Genomic DNA, 19,891 nt, shown 5'->3' on the forward strand with positions numbered 1-19,891 from the left:
TCTTCACCAGGCAGTTCTTCTTAGCCATCCGCTTCGCTGTCAGTGACAGGGTGACCTGGCAGGAGGGGGAGAAGAGACTTTGGGGACAATCATTTTGACCTCAGGTTATCTGGGACTGACTTTTAGGAGAGAGCTAGGATACGGTTAGGCCAGAGGTGGTATTACAGCTATAAGAAGTCTGGATTAGTGAGTTGAAAGCCACCTGAAGTCCTATTGACCATAATCTTAAAAAAGATTAAATGCAGGACACTTTCTTTGTCTCTCTATTTTTTGAAGAAAATGCTCAGGAAGTCCTCAGGCAGGCTGTGTAGCTATGACTGAAACTCACTCAACTCAAAAGAGTGCTCTAAACCGCTGGGATGTGGTAAATTACTTGCCTAGCATTCATGAGGTGCTGGTTCAATCTTCAGAAGCACAAAACAGAACAACAAAACAGGGAGTGAGACCTAGAACTCAAAACCATTCTTCTGTCTTTGGCCTGGATAGCACTCGGCCACAGCTCCTGTGTTAAATAACTAGCCTAGGAACCCTTTTCCCTACCCCCTAGGCTTCCCCAGCGGCTGGGGAGGAGGGAGCTTTTGTCTGAGGACTGAATTAGATGGACCTGGGTAAAAAGAGAAGAACCAGGGCTAAGTTCAAGGTTAGCTGAGGAAGGGTTAACTCCTTCATAATAAGAAGGGGTGGAGAAAGGGAATCTTAGAAAATAAGCCAGAGGAATGCATTGCTTCCAGAAATTCTATAAATGGGGTTTAAAAGTTTGTCTTCTCTAGATATTAAGGGAGTGAGACAACCAGCCTCTGTGAAGTAAGCTAGACCTCCTGAAAACTTCAAGTTTCAAGGACAGTGCGTCCGGATGTTAGAAACATCACAATTCTTTTTTGTCAACCACTCTATGAAACAGTCTATTCAGAACATCCCGTGGTAGTCTCGGGTGGGATGGGCAGAGGTGTGTGGCTCTGCAGCCGCCGTGGTTGGTGCCGAGAGCGTGGGGGTGCAGGCTAGCTAACAGTTGCACAAACTCACAGTGACAGTGGCCAGGAGGCCTTCAGGTACATTGGCCACAATGATGCTAATGAGGAAGATGATGGCATCGAGGACATAGTACTTCATGCACACGGCGATGATGAAGAAAATGATGCCAATGGAGACGGCCACCCCTGCCACGATATGGACAAAGTGCTCGATCTCAATGGCGATGGGTGTCTTCTCACTTCCAACACCGGAGGCCAAGGAGGCAATGCGACCAATGATGGTGCGGTCGCCCGTGCTGATGACAACGCCAGTCGCCGTGCCTACAAGGGAAAGAAGAGATTTGACTCCAGGCTTCCTGCTCCCGGCCGTCTCTGTTGGCCAGCGCAGTGAGCCCGCGCATGGCAACTCAAAGGCTAGCATTGGTTCTCTGGTCCCCTCCACTCGGCATTTCTTCTGGGAGAGCTTTACGGCAAGGCGCTGGAGAGACACAAACCTCGGGCCCAGGAGGGAGAGCTGATACAGAGGTGAGGCATGCACCCTTGAGAGCCAGCTGGCCTTACCTTCCAGGCACGTTGTGGAATAGAAGCCTATGTTCTTTGTTTCCAAAGGGTTTTCATGGGTATACTCAGTTGAACGAGCCTGGGGTTCAGATTCCCCAGTGAGAGAGGAATTATCTACCTGAAAGAAAGTTCAGAAGTAATCCAGAATGAATTAGCTACTTTCACGCTTACTTTTTCCTTAATAAGGAGAGAGAGAGCCTGCTATCTCTCAGCAGGCTCCTCCAGGAAGGTGCTCCTGGATACTCACTTTGCACCCTTGGGAAGACACCAGTCTGATGTCTGCGGGGATCTGGTCCCCTCCTTTAATCTCCACAACGTCCCCCACCACCAGTTGCTCCGCAGGAATGATCTTCTTTTCTGAATCTCGGATGACAAGAGCTTGCTGTGGAAGGAAGCCATGGCAGACATCTAAGCCTCTGGGGAGCACACTGGCCTCACCACTGTCTGTACCTATGAAACTCCAGAGTGGGGGGGAGGGGGGCTCGGGACTCCTAGCTGGTGGTGAGCTTAAAATTGAAGACTGCTTCACATGGGGTGTCAAGATCCTGAGAACTACTTTTTTCTTGAGGTCTGTACTTGGAACCAGAAGTCTGCCATTGCCTGGCAGATATGACCAAGGGAGATGGTGGTGGTGGGCCTCCCTACCCGGATGGCCGGACAGGTGACATCCAGCCAAAGAGCTGGACTCCTGCTGAGATGAAGAACTTATTTTTATTTTATGTTTATTGGTGCTTTGCCATGGGTGTCGGGTCCCCTGGAACTGGAGTTACAGACAGTTGTGAGCTGCCATGTGGGTGCTGAGGATTGAACCTGGGTCCTCTGGAAGAGCAATCAGTGCTTTTAACCATTGACCCATCTCTCTAGCTCCTGAGATGGGGGAACTTTAATGAGGGAGTGCCCTGCTTCTTTCGGGTGCTGCAAGAGGCATCTCTTGTATCCAGAATCTTCCCTTCTAGCTGTTCTTTCATTTGGGGCCAAGGAGGTTTCCTAGCTATAGACACAAGGATTCCTGGGAGGAGAAAGGGGCACTTGGGCCCCACAGGAGCATTAGTGCAACAAGTTCAGAAAGCAAAAAATAGTCACAAATAGAGTAGACTGGATGGATCTCCTTGACTGTCAGTAAGGAATATTCTAGAGCCATTTGAGTGGCTGTCCAAAATGGTTCAGAACACGTTGTGCAATGACTAATGTTCTGTCCTGCTTTTTCCCTAGACCCAGCATTTTCTCTGATCTCACTTTAGCCCTCCCGACCACCTCAACCCTATGATGAACTAGGATTCAGAGACACGAGGTAATTTGCCCAAGATATGCCAGACAGCATGGAATGGGGCCAGGGCTGCCTTGTTACCGAGAACTCAAGAAGAGACCAGAGCCGGGTGGCTCCTACTCACCTGGGGGATCATCTTACTAAAGCTGGCCATGATGTTGGTGCTTTTGGCTTCTTGGTAATAAGCGAAAATTCCCGTTAAAATAACGACCAGGATAAGTATGGCACCCAAGTAGACCTGGGTGGGGAGGAGAAGCAGCAGTCAGAGAAACAGATAGGGTTAGTGACCTCTAACTCAACAACTCCTGATCTGAAAGTCTAGTCTGACTACCAATGTGACACCACTGCCTGATCTCATGTGACTAGTCACAGATACAGAGATGCTGAGAGGATTGCCAAGAATTACCTTCAGGTAAAGAAGATGAGGTATATATGAAGGAAAAAAATTTTGTGCTAACGTTAAGATATCTTGTTTCATATAGACACACATTCAAACCCCCACCCCAATCTGAAATCCAGAACATTTCTAGTCACTCATGTTCCTTGGCAATCAGTCACTTTTTGCTTCTGTGCCCAGCCTGAGGACCATGGATGCGCACTCCAAAGATGTGCCAGATAGGTATTTAACATCAGTGCCAGATATGGTATTTAACATCAATGACCTCATACAGCACCTAGCTTTTGGCAGCTGGTTTCTTTCTCTTAGAAAACTGGTATCAGCCAGTTTAATTCTGTGGTGTGAGCAGCTATAGCTGCCCTCCATGGGAAAAGGAGAGAGATTAGCTTTGAGGAAAGAGAGTTCCAAAAATACTTCATGGTGATTCCCCCCCCCCCCCCCCCCGCCGCGGGCCCCCCGCCCCCCCCCCCCCCCCCCCCCCGCGCTCTCATTACAGACTAGATGCTTTGTCTGTATTCTAAAATTCATGCGTATATCGTCAGAGAATGAAATATCACTCGTTTCACAGCTGGGGCAATTCCTGATTCCCCATATTCATCACTGCCTGGTGGGTGGTGGAACCCTAGCATTAGCCTAGTACTGTGCCCACCGATAGCCTCACTTACTAACTGCTCCCCCTTGTAACCATGAGACACCAGGATGGTGGCTTACACTGTCGAGGGATGCAGAATTGTTGACATACTGGATCACATATGCGATCCAGCACAAGATAGCACCTATCCACAAAAGGATGGAGAAGCCCCCCACCATCTGCTTGAGGAACTTGATGATCTCTGGAGTCTGCTTGGGAGGGGTGAGGGCATTGGGCCCGTCCCGAGCCAGGAGCTCTGCAGCTTTGATACTGGAGAGACCCTGAAAAAGCCAAGCAAAACACACTTAGAAACAGTTAGTCTTCATGTTTCTGCAGGTTGTGTCCAACACTGCCCAGGGCCTTGTTCTCCCAAATCCCACCTTTTTTTTTTTTTTTAAAGACAAAGATTACTTTTGCTTTTATTACTGTGGTACCATGTGATAGTCAATATGTATACATTACAAAATATTTAAATCAGGTTAAACATGTCTCCAATAAACATTTCTTGTTTTGGATGGTGTGCCGGGGTTTGCACCCAGAGCTAGGAAAGTCTTCTACGTCTTACCTATATAGCCAACCCTCTTCTTCCTTTTTATTTCGTGACACTCATAATATAGCCCATACTGGCCTTGAACTTGCCATCCTCCTGCCTCAGCCTGAGTGCTTTAATACACACATGTGCCACCACACCCCGCACAAATTCTGTCACAGACAATACCTTGTGCATATCTTTTCTTCCTAATCATGTGTAAGCTAGAGGCAGTATCTCTGTTTGGTTTGTTTTTAAGTCTGCTCTGGGATCTCATGCTTTTGCTTGGTAGTGACTCAAATGTTGGTTGCATAACTGGGTTCTGAGCAACTAACTCATCACAGCCCTTCATCCTGCCTCTCTTTTTCCAGAAGCCCTTTTCTCAGTGACCGTTGAAAACTTACAAGGCAGTTCCAGAGATTTCTAACGGTGTGGCCAGCCTTCCGCACTCACAGAGGCTGTCAACCATAGGGTTATCTACATACTCTCACTGCCAGCCCAGTGTGAACCACATTTTTTTTTCTTTTGAACAAATGAATATTCATTTTTCTGTCAAGAGGTTTAGACTTGGGCTAGAGAGATAGTTCAGTAGTTAAAAGCACTTGTTGCTCTTGCAGAGGACCTGGGCTTGATGATTCTCAGCACCCGTAAGGTGATGCACAAACATCTGTAACAGTTCCTGGGACCTAATGCCCTCTCCTGGCCTCTGCAGGTATTGCATGCATGTGGTGACTTACATGCACATGCAGCGAAAACACTTATACACATAAAATAAAAATTAAAAAAAAAAAAGCTTTTAAAAAAGGAGGCTTAAACTTTTGAAATTGAATTTGGATCCATAGAAGGAATCAATACTGTGTAGTGAGGAATTTGTAAAGTACGGAGGGTATACCAGTGTGCTCTGGTCCTTTGGGCTCTGAGATGGAGAATTTAGGTCCTTACATTCTAACTTTCGCCTCTCCGGCCTCCAATAAAAAGAGCCCCATGCACCATTTTACTTCAGAAAGCAACTTGTGGCCATGACCTTGAGGAAGGTCTGTACCATTCTGGGGATCATAGCTCCCTAGCTGTCTTGCCTGGGCATCCAGCTCAGTGAAAAAGCCTGGCTGGAGCCTTGGGTCAGACACGCCAGCTCCAGCAGGCTGAGTGGGTTTGTCTCAGGATCCAGTTGTACAGAAAATGGGTAGTTTCACAGGTGTGGCCCCAGGTCACCCACCGCCTGAGCACACCAGCATTCCTCCTCGTACAGTCAAGACGCTTGTTCCCCCAGACCTTCGGTCCCCTGACGACTTACCCGAATGATGTTTGTGCCATATTTCTGTTCCAATTCTGTATTACTGAGTCTGTGGTCATCCTGAAATTCACAAAAGGAAAGGGAGTGAATGGCATCATTCTAAAAGACTCCACCCCAACATCTGACCCACTTTGAAAGCTGGCAGTAGCCCTGAGAAGAGAAAGGGCCAGGAAGGTTGGTGGGAAGCAGAGGAGGCCGTGCAGTGAGGAGGGGTACTGGTGCAGGAGACCCTTGTCCTGAGGCCCCCCTCCCCCATGAGTACACACTGCACTTGCCATTGACACTCAGGCACTGCCCTTGGTTTTTATGAGCAACACAATGCCTACTTGCCACACTCTGACCTCCAGCACATGCAAGCCCTGCCATCCTTCCTCATCTTGTAGCTTTGAGCTAGTTGGATACTTCACTTAGACCTGGATGCTAAGACCGGCTGAAGGTGGTAAGTAAACCCAAAGTACACAGGGGATGAGAGCAGGAAGGCAGGGAGAGAGGAAGAGTGAGGCTGTGCTCCTAAGGATTGGAGTAGCATGGGCTTTTCATTCAGAAGAATTAGAGTAGCCCAGGCTCTTCATTCAGGAGGATTAGAGTAGCCCAGGCTCCTCATTCAGAAGAATTAGAGAAGCCCAGGCTTTTCATTCGGGAGAATTAGAGTAGCCCAGGCTCTTCATTCAGAAGAATCAGAGTAGCACAGGGTTTTCATTCAGAAGAATTAGAGTAGCACGGGCTCTTCATTCACAAAGATTAGTTCCAAGGCTCTCACTTGCCACAGAGATCAAGGTTCAAAGGCATCCACGCATCATGACACAAACTGCAGGACTGTTGTGAGAAGCTTGAAGAAGTAGAAGGAGGACTTGCAATGAAAATAAAATGTAAATAGGTCAATATAGATAACTAAAAAGTGAGAAGGCTTATGAGAGAATAGAGGTATACTCTATCCTATGAGTAGCAATCTCAAGGGAAAACAGGTATGTCTTAGACGCTAGAGACACACAGGACATAATTCTTTTTGTGTATTATCTAGTACTGCTCTTTGACCTGACCTATCTCACTTAATCCTCTCCACAACCCTAACAGATAGGCATTACTCACCCCCCCACCCCCCCACTCCCCCGCCCAACCCCTTTAATCAGGTCTCAGAATGTAGCCCTGTCTGGCCTTGAACTCACAAACCCCTCACCCTAGCCTTCTAAATGCTGGGGTTAAAGATGAGTGAAAATAGGAAAATGAATGTCAGTCACATTGAGATTTAAACTTAGGTCAGTCCAACTTGTGAGCTGTCTACTGGGATACAGGCACGCAACAGCCTAACAGCGCACTGTTAGATGTTTAACAAGCTCCCCAGGCAAGTTAAACAGCTCTGATTTGTAGTATTTGTTGACTCCTCATGAGGACCTCACTATGCCAAGTTTCTGAGTACTGAACAATTGGCAACCTAGCCTGAACAAACTGGTTGCATCAGTCCAGCCATAGCCCAACAAGCACCAGGTTTTGAGGTCTGCCCATGGACTGCAGGGACAATCCAGCAGAATCTCAAACTCCCTTTCGCCTGCACGAAAGGATATCTTCCATTTCACACCCAGGGCGGCTGTTCATTAAAGAGGCCGGTTTTAACGACCCAAAGTCCTTCCTTCAGAGAAACTTACTTTAAAAATGTGGCTCATTTCCCCCTCCCAGACCTTGCAAACTATTTCCCATTTTACATGGGGGCGGGGTAGTTTCCATGGAGCTAGCTTGTTTGTGCCCAGTTACAGCTCTGTCCTAGAGAAGGTCTTGGACTGAGCCTGGCCAGGCCCGGCTTTTCTACCCCTGGAGCCGTTTTCCCTCTTTGGAAGATTGACACATGGTTATTTATATCTCATGGAAGCCTCTGGAAAGGAGAGGGATGGCTTCTGCCTCTTGGGCATACAACAGATGCTTTAACTCCCTGTCCTATCTGGGACTGCCTCCAACCAGAACGCAGGAATCTGGCAACAAGGCGAGATGACTGAGTGACAAGGAGTGGTGGCAGAGAGACACAGGAGGACAGGACAGAACCAGGAAAGATGTTATCACACTCATAGCAACAACAAACAAACAAGGAGGTTGGAATCCTTCCAGGGTATTCCAAGCTAGCAAGGCCGATTCTTCCTTACCAGAGGGAAGCTACAGAGACAGGCTCTCAGGGGAGGGGGGCACCAGACCCTTCCACCTTCAGGGGACTGACCAGATCAAGTTCTTTCTTCAGCTCCTCTTTCTCATGACTCTTATTGGGTTCCGAGTCCTTGTCCTTCACCCCCTTGAACTTCGTGTCGTCTCTCTGGTCGATCTGATTGACATCTTTAGTTCCATTGAGCTCCACAGAATAAATTTTTGGTGTTTTCTGGAAGAGAAGCAGAGGTGCAGTATTAGCCCCCAGAGAGGCTTTCTTGAGGAGTGGCAAAGTTGCTCCTCCAGAGTGAGGAGATGCCCAGAAGAGTGCCGGCCCCCTCCTCCCCACCTGGAGAGGAAGTAGAAGACCCGACTGTGGGACGTCTCCCTCCTCCCCTTCCAAAAATATTTCCCATCCTCTCTGTGGAGACACGAGGCTTGGTTGGCACAGCCCTGGAAGCGTCTTGTCAAGGACCCCTTCTCTGGGGTCCAGTTTCTCTAGCACCTTGGTCCATGGGTCACACCAGATATGTCATCTTTTTTTCTTAAGGAAGGGGTGGAGTTCCAAGCAGGCTCACTTGTAAGCGTGGCTTTTCAGACCACCTTGCATCCAACAGAAGCCTAGTGGTCCATCTCCAAACAGGAGCTTTCAGAGCAGGTGCTGTGTGGCTGACTTGGCAACCCTGGGGACCCTTCCTACACATCTATACTAACGTCTATACACTGCCAGCCCTAATTTGCCATATATATTCTTGGCGACTGGAAGTGAGTCCAGTGTTAAGATTGCCCACCCCCTATTGTCCTGAGACCCAGCATTTCTTTTTCTTTTCCCAGCGCTTCCCGATGGTCTCCTAAGGTCCCCACTAGACGTGGAGGCTGCACGCACCCGGCGCATTCTGTGGCTGGTAGTCCAACACTCTAGCAGATGGATGTGAGGGCACGGGATGCGGGTGTGCTGCTGCTGTGGTGAGCCGGACTGGGGTTAAGACGCGCGGTTTTTTAGTGGCGCGCCAGGCTGTGATGTGTGATGCGCAGATAATCCCGATCTGGTGGTGGCGGTGGCCGCGGCCGCGGCGGTGTGCAGACCCTGGTTCCTGAGAGGTGACCGCGGCGATGTTGGCGTTGAAGAGGCAGGCGCCGCCCCGGACTCTGCATGCACCTCCGCGGCCGAAGCCAGCCGCTGTCCCGAGGAGGTGGCGTGCGCCTTAAATGCGGCGTGCTCCGCCCACGTACCTGGGGCGACTCAGCTCACTCGACCGGGGACGCCCCTGGGGTATGAAACCCGAGGGTGCGACCAGGGACGCCCCTGGGGTATGAAACCCGAGGGTGCGCAGGTCTGGGCGGGGTGGGATTGGTGGCTAAAGATCTGAGGTACTAAGGTGGCGGCCCCTCTTTATACCTGGCTGGGGGACTTGGGGTCTCCCTTAGGGCGTGTCTGGCAACCTCTCTCAGCCAGTGGCGCAACAGCAGTGGCACGCGCCAGGTGCGTGCAGCCCCCGTGTGCACCTCGAGTTCTTGTCTGTCTGTCCGATCCCGGGCTCCTGGAAGCCCAGGGGCGCACCCACGCCCTGGGGAGCTTTTGTGAAAATCCACACCCACTTTCTTTTAAAAATGCAGTTTTCTTACCAATAAAGGAATTTATAAAAGTATGTGAATGGGGGAGGGGTTGGGGGTTGCAGTTCCTAGCAGCAAGTGTGACCTGGCAATAAATACCAATTCTAGAATGGATTTACATAGGTAAGTTAGGCTTCGGAGCAGCCTGGACTAACTGCCAAAGACTTTAAGGAGTAGCTGAACTACTTTGTAAAGACCCAGAAAAGAAATAAAATTTTGCAGTTTTGAAACGATATTGGAAGGAGAGAGGATAAGGGGACCTGGGCCAGGTGCAGCGGCTTTAGGAATGTTAGGTCAGGGCTCCTGGGGGTGGGGTGGGGTGGAGTAGCAGCTGAGGGTGTGCAGAGCCCAGGCTTTGGGTGCTACCTTGATGACACTGGCGGATGGATAGCTCTGTGCTCCACAATGTCACTCACACGTGCTTCTCTTTCAGCTCCCTCCTGCCTGTCCTCCCTTCTTCCTGCGGTCCAAAAGGGGCAAAATTTGAACTCTAGGGTTTTTCTACTGTGGACCAGGAACACAACGCGAGTCCCAACTCTTGAGGGTTGGGTAGACTCGCTGGGGTATCTATCTGGTATATAGATAGACACACTCCCCAGATTCTTCGGCGTTGCAGGGATGTGATGTTCTAATCCAGCTTTGAGCAACGGTGGACTTCTGGAGAGCTCTATATCGTCTTCCCTGATTCCTCCAGTGGAGAATGTTATTCGAAAGAAAAGAATTTTGTAGATAAGAAGGAAACACAAACCAGGCAGTGATGGCTCATGCCTTTAATTCCAGCACTTGGGAGGCAGAGGCAGGCGGATCTCTTGTGAGTTCCAGGCCAGACTGGTCTACAGAGTGAGTTTCAGGGCAGGCTCCAAACCTACACAAAGAAACCTTGTCTCTAAAACAAAACAAACCAAAACCAAAACCAACAAACAAACAAACAAAAAAACAAAAGGAAACACAAAATATGTGTGAAGCAGTTGTTCCACCATTTGCTTGAGGTCTGGGGTCTCTTCCCCCTGCCCCCCTCCTCCCCCCCACGTCCAGGTGGCTTTTATTTATTTTCAGCGGTTCTAGCCAGCCTTTAAGTCTGGAACCAAGCCGGGCGTTGGTGGCGCATGCCTTTAATCCCAGCACTCCAGAGGCAGAGCCAGGCAGATCTCTGTGAGTTCGAGGCCAGCCTGGGCTACCAAGTGAGTTCCAGGACAGGCGCAAAGCTACACAGAGAAACCCTGTCTCAAAAAACCAAAAAAAAAAAAAAGTCTGGAACCAACCTAGATTAGTGAGATTCCAGGAGATGTTCGTAGCTCAAGGCCAGTATGCAGTTTCAAGTGCAAACACAGACTCCAGACTGGGGGGTGGGGGTGGGGTGGGGTTCGGTAAATGGGAAGTGCTGGCAGGACCTCAGAAAATAGTATGTAGAGTACTTAGAAGGTGGCTGGCTGTATGTCTGTGTCAAGTGTAGGGTGGTATGACATCAAACTGGACAACAGTTTCCACTCTCTGGTCCTTTGGTACCTCCTAGGTTTTGCAGAGTTGAAGTTCTGCTCAGCTGCTGGGTCCTGCCCAGTTCCTGGTTTCTGCCTGTCACTGCCTTGGCCCTTGTGGTAGTCCCTGGTGTCATGTGATACCTGGAAGTCTTGATTTCTACCAAAGAAGAAAAGAGTGGGGCCAAAGTCTTTACTGCTTCTCGTCTCCTGGGCATCCCTCTGTGCTGTGAGGAGAACAGTCCTAGATAACTGTGATGCAAGCGCCTGGAGAGATCCTTAGTCATAGACCCAGGTATTGGATTTTTGCCTTAGGCACAAACTCCTCTTCGTTTGACTGGAGACTGTACCCAGTGTTATTTTGGGCAAAGGGGCTCTGAGAAGCCTAGATCTGGCTGACGGACTGGCTTTGAAGAAGGGCAAGCTCAGGGACACCTCTTTCTAGGAGAACTGCTGTTTCAGGCTGAGTTTCCTGTCTTTCAAAAGAATCCCACCTACGCTGAGGGCCTGTTCCATCACTGATCTTATCGACAGATGATGGGATAGCCTGCCATGAGATATCATGTATTCCTAGCTTGCTCTTCTGAGTTCACATATTCAATATCTTTTGAAGTCTTACTAGACATGGGGTGACAGCATAAAAATTGTGTCATTCTCTGCTCTCTAGAAATTATGGTTGAGTCCAAGAGGTAAAATTAGTGAGGAAAAAATAATGACTGACATAAGAGAAAAATTATTTAGAACTAAATGGTATGGGTCCAAAACCACTAAGAATTTGAAGAGGGGTTGAGGATTTAGCTCAGTGGTAGAGCCCTGGGTTCGATCCTCAGCTCTAGGGAAAAAAAAAAAGAATTTAAAGAAAAAAAAAACATTTATGGGGGGTGGTATGTTTTAAACTTCCTCCTCAAAATTCACATTGAAATTTAATCCTCCTTGAAAAGTCTCACTAAAGAGGTCAGATCAAGATGTAGTTCAGTGGTAAGGTGCTACTCCCTTGTATAGGAAAACAAACAAGCAAATAAAGAAAACACAAGAGTGGGACCAGACATTGCTTTTAAGAAGGGATTAGGTCCAGCCTGGGCTACAAAGTGAGTTCCAGGAAAGGCTCCAAAACTACACACACACACACACACACACACACACACACACACACACACACACACACACGATTAGGTCATAAGGGCCCTGCCTCCGTGAGTGGATTAGCCAAATCAAGGGTTGACGAGTGAATGGATCTGCCATGCAAGGCTTTGCCCCTTGGATGCACCCCTCTTGCCACGTGATGCCTCGTATTTCTTGGTTCTCTGCCGAGTCCACGACCATCACCAGATGCAGCCTTCAGAATAATGAACCAAATTAAGCCTCTCGTCTTGATAAATCATCCAGCCTCATGTATTCTGTCATCACAGTAAAAACAGACCAAGGTTGGGGGATGGGATGATTTTTTTCCAGAGCCAAGGACTGAACCCAGGGCCTTGCGCTTGCTAGGCAAGTGTTCTACCACTGAGCTAAATCCCCAACTCCGATTTCTTTTTTTTTTTTAATTACTTGGCCTCCTGGGCTTTTCTTTCTTTCACTACGATTTAGGATTTAGAATTCTTCTAGGTTCCTTGACGGCACCCTCCCTCCCCCCTCCCCTGCCCCGCCCCCAGGCTGCAAGGTCTGGTGTGGAGGGCTGTTCACCAGCTGGCCATGAGGTGTGACTGTGGAGATCCAAATGTACAGGGAAAAGGGCCCAGGTGACAACTGGAAAAGGAAGCTCTACCTCCTGTTTCACATCCGGACAGGCTGGTGCCTCTCCTGCCCACTCGCCCTCTTCTTGTCTCTGGATTCCTCTCCTACACAGTGGACTGTCCCCACCCAAAGCCCTCCCCACACACCTGCATCTCCCCAGTGTGCCAGGCTATGACGGGGCAAGCATTTCTCTGCTGACCAGCACTGCCTGGCATTGAAATGAGGATGGAAAAAACAAAAGCAAAACAAAGCTGCAACCTAACACACCTCTATATTGTTTCCTCATTTCTTCATTATAGGAAATGCCACGATTGGAATATGAACGTCCTGCCAGGGAAGGAGGCTGCTGTTCAGAAACTGACTCATAAACTTCAGTACAAGTTCTGCTCAGGGCTGCTAAAGACTGAGGCCAGAGTCAACAGGGGCATTAGCAGAAGCATAAAGGGGCTGTTGGGGGTTCAGCAGAGCCAATGGGTTTGCTCCAGGGCATACTCTCCCCTCTCTTGTGGCCAGCTCCCTTGAAATGTAGTGCTTCTGGGACATAGTAGCTCACCCAGTGTTTAGTCCCTGCCACTTGGTTTCAGTAGTAAGGGGCTTTCAAATAAGTGTGTGTGTGTGTGTGTGTGTGTGTGTGTGTGTGTGTGTGTAAGTGTGTGTGTGTGTGTGTGTGTGTGTGTGTGTTGTTGTTGTTGTTATTTTGTCTGAAACAAGATCAGCAAGTTCATGTATCTTAGGCTGGCCCTGAATTCACTATGTATAGTCCAGGATGGCCTTGAACTGGCAGTGATCTTTCGGCCTCAGGTTCCAACGGGTTGGAGTTATAGGCATTATGCCTGCTTTAAAATAAATTGTATTTAAAGTGTACAGCATAATGTTTTGATAGATGCAGCAAGATTTAGTGGATTACAACTGGTTAATACATCCACCTTCTCACATCATCATCATCATCATCATCATCATCATCATCATTATTATTTGTAATAAGAGCCCAAAGCTACCCTCTTAGCTGATTTCCAGCACACAATATTGTAACTGTAGTCCTTGTCTTGTGTTTAGCTCCTGGGAGTATTGATTCTACTTGCTTTCTGCATTATAGCCCTCAACATTCCCCCCTTCTAACCCCATAAGATACTGTTTCAGAAAACAAAAACTATCTTTTTCCTCTTTGAGACATGATCTCACTATGGTGCACAGCCTGGCTTTGAACTCCTGGACTGAAGCAGTCCTCCCATCTGAGGCCCCTAAGTGCTGGGATGATAGATATATCACTATGTTTGGCTTAACTCTTTCCTTTGAAGAGGCAATTGGAAAAAAATGATTGGGATCAGAACCTAGTCTAGAAAATCCCTCAAAGGCATATTCAGAGGCTATTGTTCCCATAGGTTCACAACCATCTTATAATACTAAAATATATTCAATTAAAATTATACTTCCTCTAACAAAGCCACACCTCCTAATAGTGCCACTCCTTATGGGCCTCTGGGGGCCATTTTCATTCAAACCACCACAGCAGGTTTGGTTAGACATTTGTGTGTGTGTTATGTGGAAGTCAGAAGACAACTTGTGGGAATTGGTTCTCTCCTACAGTGTGTGTTCCGGAGACTGCACTCAAGTCTCATGCTTGGCACCAGACATCTGGAGTCATCACCTGGTATTTTCTTTTACATGGTGCTGGAGACTGAACCAGGGCATCCTGCATGGTAACAGAGCACCCTACCTCAGTTACATGGCTGCTCTGCCACAGGCACTTTCTCAAAGCAACTTAAGGGAGAAGCGGCTTATTTTCCCTCACAGTTTAGGGGGACAGTCCATCATGGTAGGAGTTTGAGGCAGCCGGTCACAATGCATCCAGTCACGAAACAGAAAGTGGTGCTAGTGCCCAGCTCACCCTCCCTTTTTTTATTCAGCCTGGGAACCTAGCACATAGAGTGGTGCCAAAACATTTGGTGCAGAATTTCCCACCTCAATGAACCTAGTCTAGAAAAATCCCTCAAAGGCATACTCAGAGGCTTATTTCCTGGTGACCCCGAATCCTATCACGTTGATAAACTAGGTTAACCATACAACTCCACCCCTTGTCAACTTGACACACAAACTTACCACTTTTTTTTTTTTCAGAGCTGAGGACTGAACCCAGGGCCTTGCGCTTGCTAGGCAAGCGCTCTACCACTGAGCTAAATCCCCAACCCAAACCTACCACTTTTAAGTACAACCTTCCATCTCTGTAGTCCTTATCGGTTCACAGCCATCTTATAATACTAAAATATATTCAATTAAAATTAAGAAATACCCATAGTCTTTGACAGTTTCAACATTGTTTAAAAGTCCAAAGTCTGAGTCTCCTCTGAGACACAAGGAAATCTCTTAACTGTGCTCTTATAAAATAAAAACAAGCTACATACTTTCACTATACAGTGGCAGAGAACAAACATTCCCATTCCAAAAGGGAAGAGTGAGGGCAGAGCAAGGTATAATTGGACCAAAGTGAGGCTGAAACCTAGCAGGGAAGACACCAAATCTTAGAGCTCCACATCAGGCATCTAGGGACCATGATGGATTAATTAATTAATCAATTAATTTAATAATTAATTAATTAAAAGGTTTGGGTATCCCTGTGCTCCCCGCTCTACTGTTTATGGTACACACAGCCTCTCTCAGGCCAGCTCCACTCCATGCCCCAAACTTTGCTCAGTCGACATCCCATGGTGTTGGTATCGCCAATGTCCTGGGATATTCACCTTCACAGCTTCATTCAGTGACCTTTCAAGTCCCCCTTGTATGGATTCCAATTCTGCCTCACATTACCTGGTCTTAGAAGCTTTCTGGAATTGTGAAGTAAGATTCTGTGACATGACCCCCCCCCAAGTCTTGTTGTCTCTTTCATGATTACAAAATCGGTACCATGTGGATGATGTTGCCAAATTCTGCTGCTAGCTCTAGATAGACCTGGAGCCCTTACATCATTGTGTGGTATTGAGTAGCCATGTGCCTTCCAGGCCGACTCTGGGGAACCCTATCCTTAGATGGTTGTTTTGGAACAAAGTTGTTTTGGCTTCATTGGCAGTTGAGGTGGCTTTGTCCTCTCAAATAACTTCACATTTTCAAAAGTCGGAGCCTTTGATGATAGGGTCTTGTCCTCCAGGCACCTTTCTTACCGCTCCAGTGCAGAGTAAGTGACTTCCCTTACAGCCTCTTTTTCAGTACCTGGCTGTCACTTCCTCAGCCTGAATGCTCTTCTGCTGTGACATTTTTTTCCATCACACAAATCCATTATCTTTAAATGCAACTTCAAATTCTCAGGTCCTGAGCAGGATTCTTTGCTAGAACAGCACATGAATGACCTATAGCCCAGTTCCTGATAGAGTCCTTATTCTCCTCTGAGACCTCTTGACCTGGGTCTCTACTGTCTTCATTTCAGCATTCTGATCTTCAAAATTCCTACAGAATAGCCCACCACACTCTGCTTACAGTGTTCTAGGGCTTTTCTAGTCCAAAGTTCTAAACCCTTCTATATGTCTCCTGCAAAGCAATTCCAAAGACCTAAGAACCACATGATTTGCTTTGTCCAATCAAACTAATTTTCTGTATTAGTTACTTTTTTGTAGCTGTGATAAAAAATACCCGACAAAAGCAATTTATGGGAGAAAATACTTGTTTTAGATTACAGTTTGAGGGCAACAATCAGGACATGAGGATCTGGGCCGCTTGTCATCGTTGATTCCAAAATCAGGATGCAGAGTGTGAGGATGCCTGTGGTTAGCTCATTTTCTTCTTTTTATTCTGCCTGGAACCCTAGCCTGTGAAATAGTGTAACCACAGTTAGGGTGGGTCTTTCTGCCTCAACTAACCTGATTGAGGAAATCCTTCACAGACATACTCAGAGGCTTGTTACCATGGTAACTCTAAATCCCATTAAGTTGACAATCCTAATTAACCATCACAAGCATACCTGAGATTGATAGTTAAGATTGTCAACTTGATAGAATTTAGAATTACCATGGAAACAAATCTCTGGTGGTGTCTGTGAGAGAGTATCCAGATTAGGCTAAGTGAAATAGGAAGGCCTGCCTGAAATCTGCCCATTCTATGGGCTGAGGTCTAGGACCTAAGTAAAGGAGAAGACAAGCTCAGCACACACATTCATCACTGTCTCCTGGCTATGGAGCAATGTGACCAGTTCCCCCAAACTCCTGCCACCCTGATTTTCTTGCTACAACAGACTGTACCCTGGACATGGGAGCCAAAAGAAACCCCTTGTCCTTAAATTGCCTTTGTCAGGCATTTCATTGCAGCAACAAGGTAAGGGAGTGATACATATACACAGTAGGTATAATTTGCTTTATCAAGAATCTTTGAAGCTAGGCGTGGTGGCACATACTGACAATCCCAGCACCCCACAGTTTGAGGCTGGAGGATTATTAGTTCCTAAACAGCTCAAGTTACAGACTGAGATCCTGTCCTATGAAACTAAAACAAAAAGAGCCTTGAAATAAAACCAGGCAAAAGGCCAATGACATTCAGCCAGCCTATTGGAAAAGCTGAGATGACTCCTTCCCTTCCATGCCCACAATAAACGTATATTTATGCACCATTCTCAAGGTGAGCAGAGCTATTTTAAGAGCCACAGTAGAGAATATCATAAGAGGCATGGTCCCTCTTGTGCACACATTACTAGTTGATGTACTAGCATAAGAAAGGTCAAGTTTAAGTGATAATCCAAGGGAATTAAATAAGGGAAAATTTCAGATTGCAGTTCTTTTCCCAGTGATGCAAAGGAAGCTTGCCCATTCCTCACATTTCCATGCTTGAGATAATGATGCCCGGCTAGGTTTGGGGGTGTTTTAGAAGAATGACCTTGACCTTCTACAGTCAGGGTTGCAACAAGCTAGGCATACATAGTGATTACTTCACTATCTTGGCCATCTCCTTTTCCTTGATGTACTTTGAATAATTGTCCGTGATTACTCAACAGCTCAAGTCAGCATGAAGTAAGTTGCTCTGACTGTGAATGTACCTGAAACCAGAACTTTGAAATAACAAAAGCTTACTCTTGAAAGTGGGACAAAAGGTATCCCTGGAGCCATTTACTCCAGGCCTAGGCTCAGTTCTTACTGATCTAGAGAGTGTCTCACCACCCACAAGAGGAGGATTAAAACCTTGTAGAGGGCACAGGGTCTTTGTGCCCACAGATAAGCACTGGGAAAACCATGAATGTAAAACACACAAGCATGTCTCTTCAACAAAAGGGATGTATACCTGTTTTCCACCCTGAAGACTGGGATTGGATGTAGTTAATAGCCTGGTGATCTTCACTATCTGTAGAGCCAGGCCCCACCTGAGTCCACCAGACTATTATGTTTATCCCAGACTCTTCCTCCATAGACCTTTATCTTGAACATTGTTTCTCAGTCAACAGAACCTATCTTTATGAAAGAGGCCATATGTACTTTGTGAAGAGTTTCAATATAAACATAATATGGTGGGTATTTTATTTGTACTAAAATGTGATTTTAATTGTATGTTAATAAATAAAGTTTTCCGGGGGTCAGAGCTATTAGAGCCATAGCAAGAGCGTGGTGGTGGTGGTGCACATCTTTAATCCCAGCACTTGGTAGGCAGAGCTAGGTAGATCTCTGTGTGTTCAAGGATACAGCCAACATTGGAGACACACGCCTTTAATCTCAATACCATAGAAGACCTGGAGGGCTGTACATACAGGCAGTGACGAGGCAGTCATGTGTTTGGGTTTACAACCAATGAGAAGGCAGAACAGAAAGTCTATATAAAGATGAACAGACAGGAAGTAGCTCTCTTTTGGAGAGGTCTCTTGGCTTAAAAGGCTAGCTACATCAGGCGGGTAAGGCTCTTAGCTCTGATCTCTTGGCTTTCTTCTTTGCATTGGTTCTGTATTTCTTATTTAATAAGATGGTTGGTTATATCTACATTTGGCACCCAACATGGGGCAACCTGCAGCATGGTGGAATGAAGTCTCTGCAAGTGGCACATTAAGCTGTGTGGTGGATTTAGCCTTTGCTAGAACAAAATAAAAAAAGAGGTTTCTGGGCTACACGCTGCTTGGATAAAAGCATAGACCCACGATAGCTCCCAGAACTGGCGGTAAATGTACCACCGCCATGTTGGAAAGCTGAAGTGGGTGGAGCCAGCAGCCATAGTGCTGTTTCAGTCTTACAAATGCTGCAGCAAAAGCAATAGATTCACAATGAGACAGATTCAGATGTAATAGTTTACAATGTGTGTAAAATATACGTAGGCTTGAAAGAGACAAAAAAGGTGATAGATACAGTTATATAAACAAATACATAGTTTTAAAAAATAAAGTCTTTAAAGAGATAGTAAAGTTAATATAAAAATAAGCCATGTAAAGATGAATATTACACAGAGAATCTGGATTGTGTTATCTTTGGGATTTTTAACTGCAGAAAAACATTTGATTGTAAAAGATGTTGAGTTAAAACAATATGTATATTTTAAAGATTCCTTGACTTCAAAATTTGGATGTAAGGATGTGTTGCTTTGGAAAGGAGACTCTGCTTTTGTTCCCACAGAAAACCAGAGGCTATGGATTTGTTCCAGATTAAGATACATCAGGTTTGACCAGCCAAGATGCCCTGAAAGGTCTCCGATGACACCATGGCCCAGATGATCCAATATCCAGAATGGGTTGAAGGCAACTGGCTCAGACAATACAGCCTCATGGACTCTTCCATAATCCTAAAATTTTTTTTGTATCCCCATAAGATACAGCGCCCCTCTCCAGCAGGAAGTAGTAAGAGAAGCTATGCCCAAATTCCCAAATTATATGTAATTTTACTTTGTTATGCTTAAAACCTTCCTTTTTGAAAAAAAAGGGGGGGGAGTGCTGTGGGATGTTCTGTATGGCAAATGTGTTGCTCTGATTGGTCAATAAATAAAACACTGATTGGCCCGTGGCTAGGCAGGAAGTATAGGCAGGACTAACAGAGAGGAGAAAAGAAAGAACAGGAAGGCAGAAGGAAACACTGCCAGCCGCCACCATGACAAGCCACATGTGAAGATGCCAGTAAGCCATGAGCCATATGGCAAGGTATAGATTTATAGAAATGGGTTAATTTAAGATATAAGAACAGTTAGCAAGAAGCCTGCCATGGCCACACAGTTTGTAAGCAATATAAGTCTCTGTGTGTTTACTTGGTTGGGTCTGAGTGGCTGTGGGACTGGCGGGTGACAGAGATTTGTCCTGACTGTGGGCAAGGCAGGAAAACTCTAGCTACAACATTTCTTAAGTTTCATT

The 19,891-nt window shown here is 46.7% G+C and overlaps 1 protein-coding gene and 1 long non-coding RNA gene across 3 annotated transcripts in view; one reads left to right on the forward strand and one right to left on the reverse strand.

Annotated features, from left to right (window-relative positions):
* LOC119088522 overlaps nucleotides 1-2,956 on the forward strand; it is a 3,251-nt gene extending 295 nt beyond the window's left edge. The window contains exon 2 of the long non-coding RNA XR_005092177.1: nucleotides 2,745-2,956. This is a non-coding gene — a long non-coding RNA (uncharacterized LOC119088522). The remainder of the gene's footprint in view (nucleotides 1-2,744) is intronic.
* The window catches only part of Atp12a (ATPase H+/K+ transporting non-gastric alpha2 subunit), a 25,472-nt gene extending 16,527 nt beyond the window's left edge, over nucleotides 1-8,945 (reverse strand). The window contains exons 1-9 of one of the 2 annotated variants that reach the window (XM_028858134.2): nucleotides 8,664-8,945; nucleotides 7,854-8,009; nucleotides 5,651-5,710; nucleotides 3,908-4,108; nucleotides 2,924-3,037; nucleotides 1,780-1,914; nucleotides 1,533-1,650; nucleotides 1,024-1,292; nucleotides 1-55 (exon numbers count right to left, since the gene is read on the reverse strand). The exon at nucleotides 1-55 is cut by the window's left edge and continues 144 nt beyond it. In XM_028858134.2, coding sequence (XP_028713967.1) covers nucleotides 1-55; nucleotides 1,024-1,292; nucleotides 1,533-1,650; nucleotides 1,780-1,914; nucleotides 2,924-3,037; nucleotides 3,908-4,108; nucleotides 5,651-5,710; nucleotides 7,854-8,009; nucleotides 8,664-8,672 — 1,117 coding nt within the window. In that variant the 5' untranslated portion in view covers nucleotides 8,673-8,945. Of the gene's footprint in view, nucleotides 56-1,023; nucleotides 1,651-1,779; nucleotides 1,915-2,923; nucleotides 3,038-3,907; nucleotides 4,109-5,650; nucleotides 5,711-7,853; nucleotides 8,010-8,663 lie in introns of both variants that reach the window. The other variant, XM_037208507.1, reaches the window with a different exon arrangement.
* Nucleotides 8,946-19,891: the final 10,946 nt, after the last annotated feature.

This window comes from Peromyscus leucopus, chromosome 9 (assembly GCF_004664715.2).
Source record: "Peromyscus leucopus breed LL Stock chromosome 9, UCI_PerLeu_2.1, whole genome shotgun sequence".
Classification (NCBI taxonomy): domain Eukaryota; kingdom Metazoa; phylum Chordata; class Mammalia; order Rodentia; family Cricetidae; genus Peromyscus; species Peromyscus leucopus.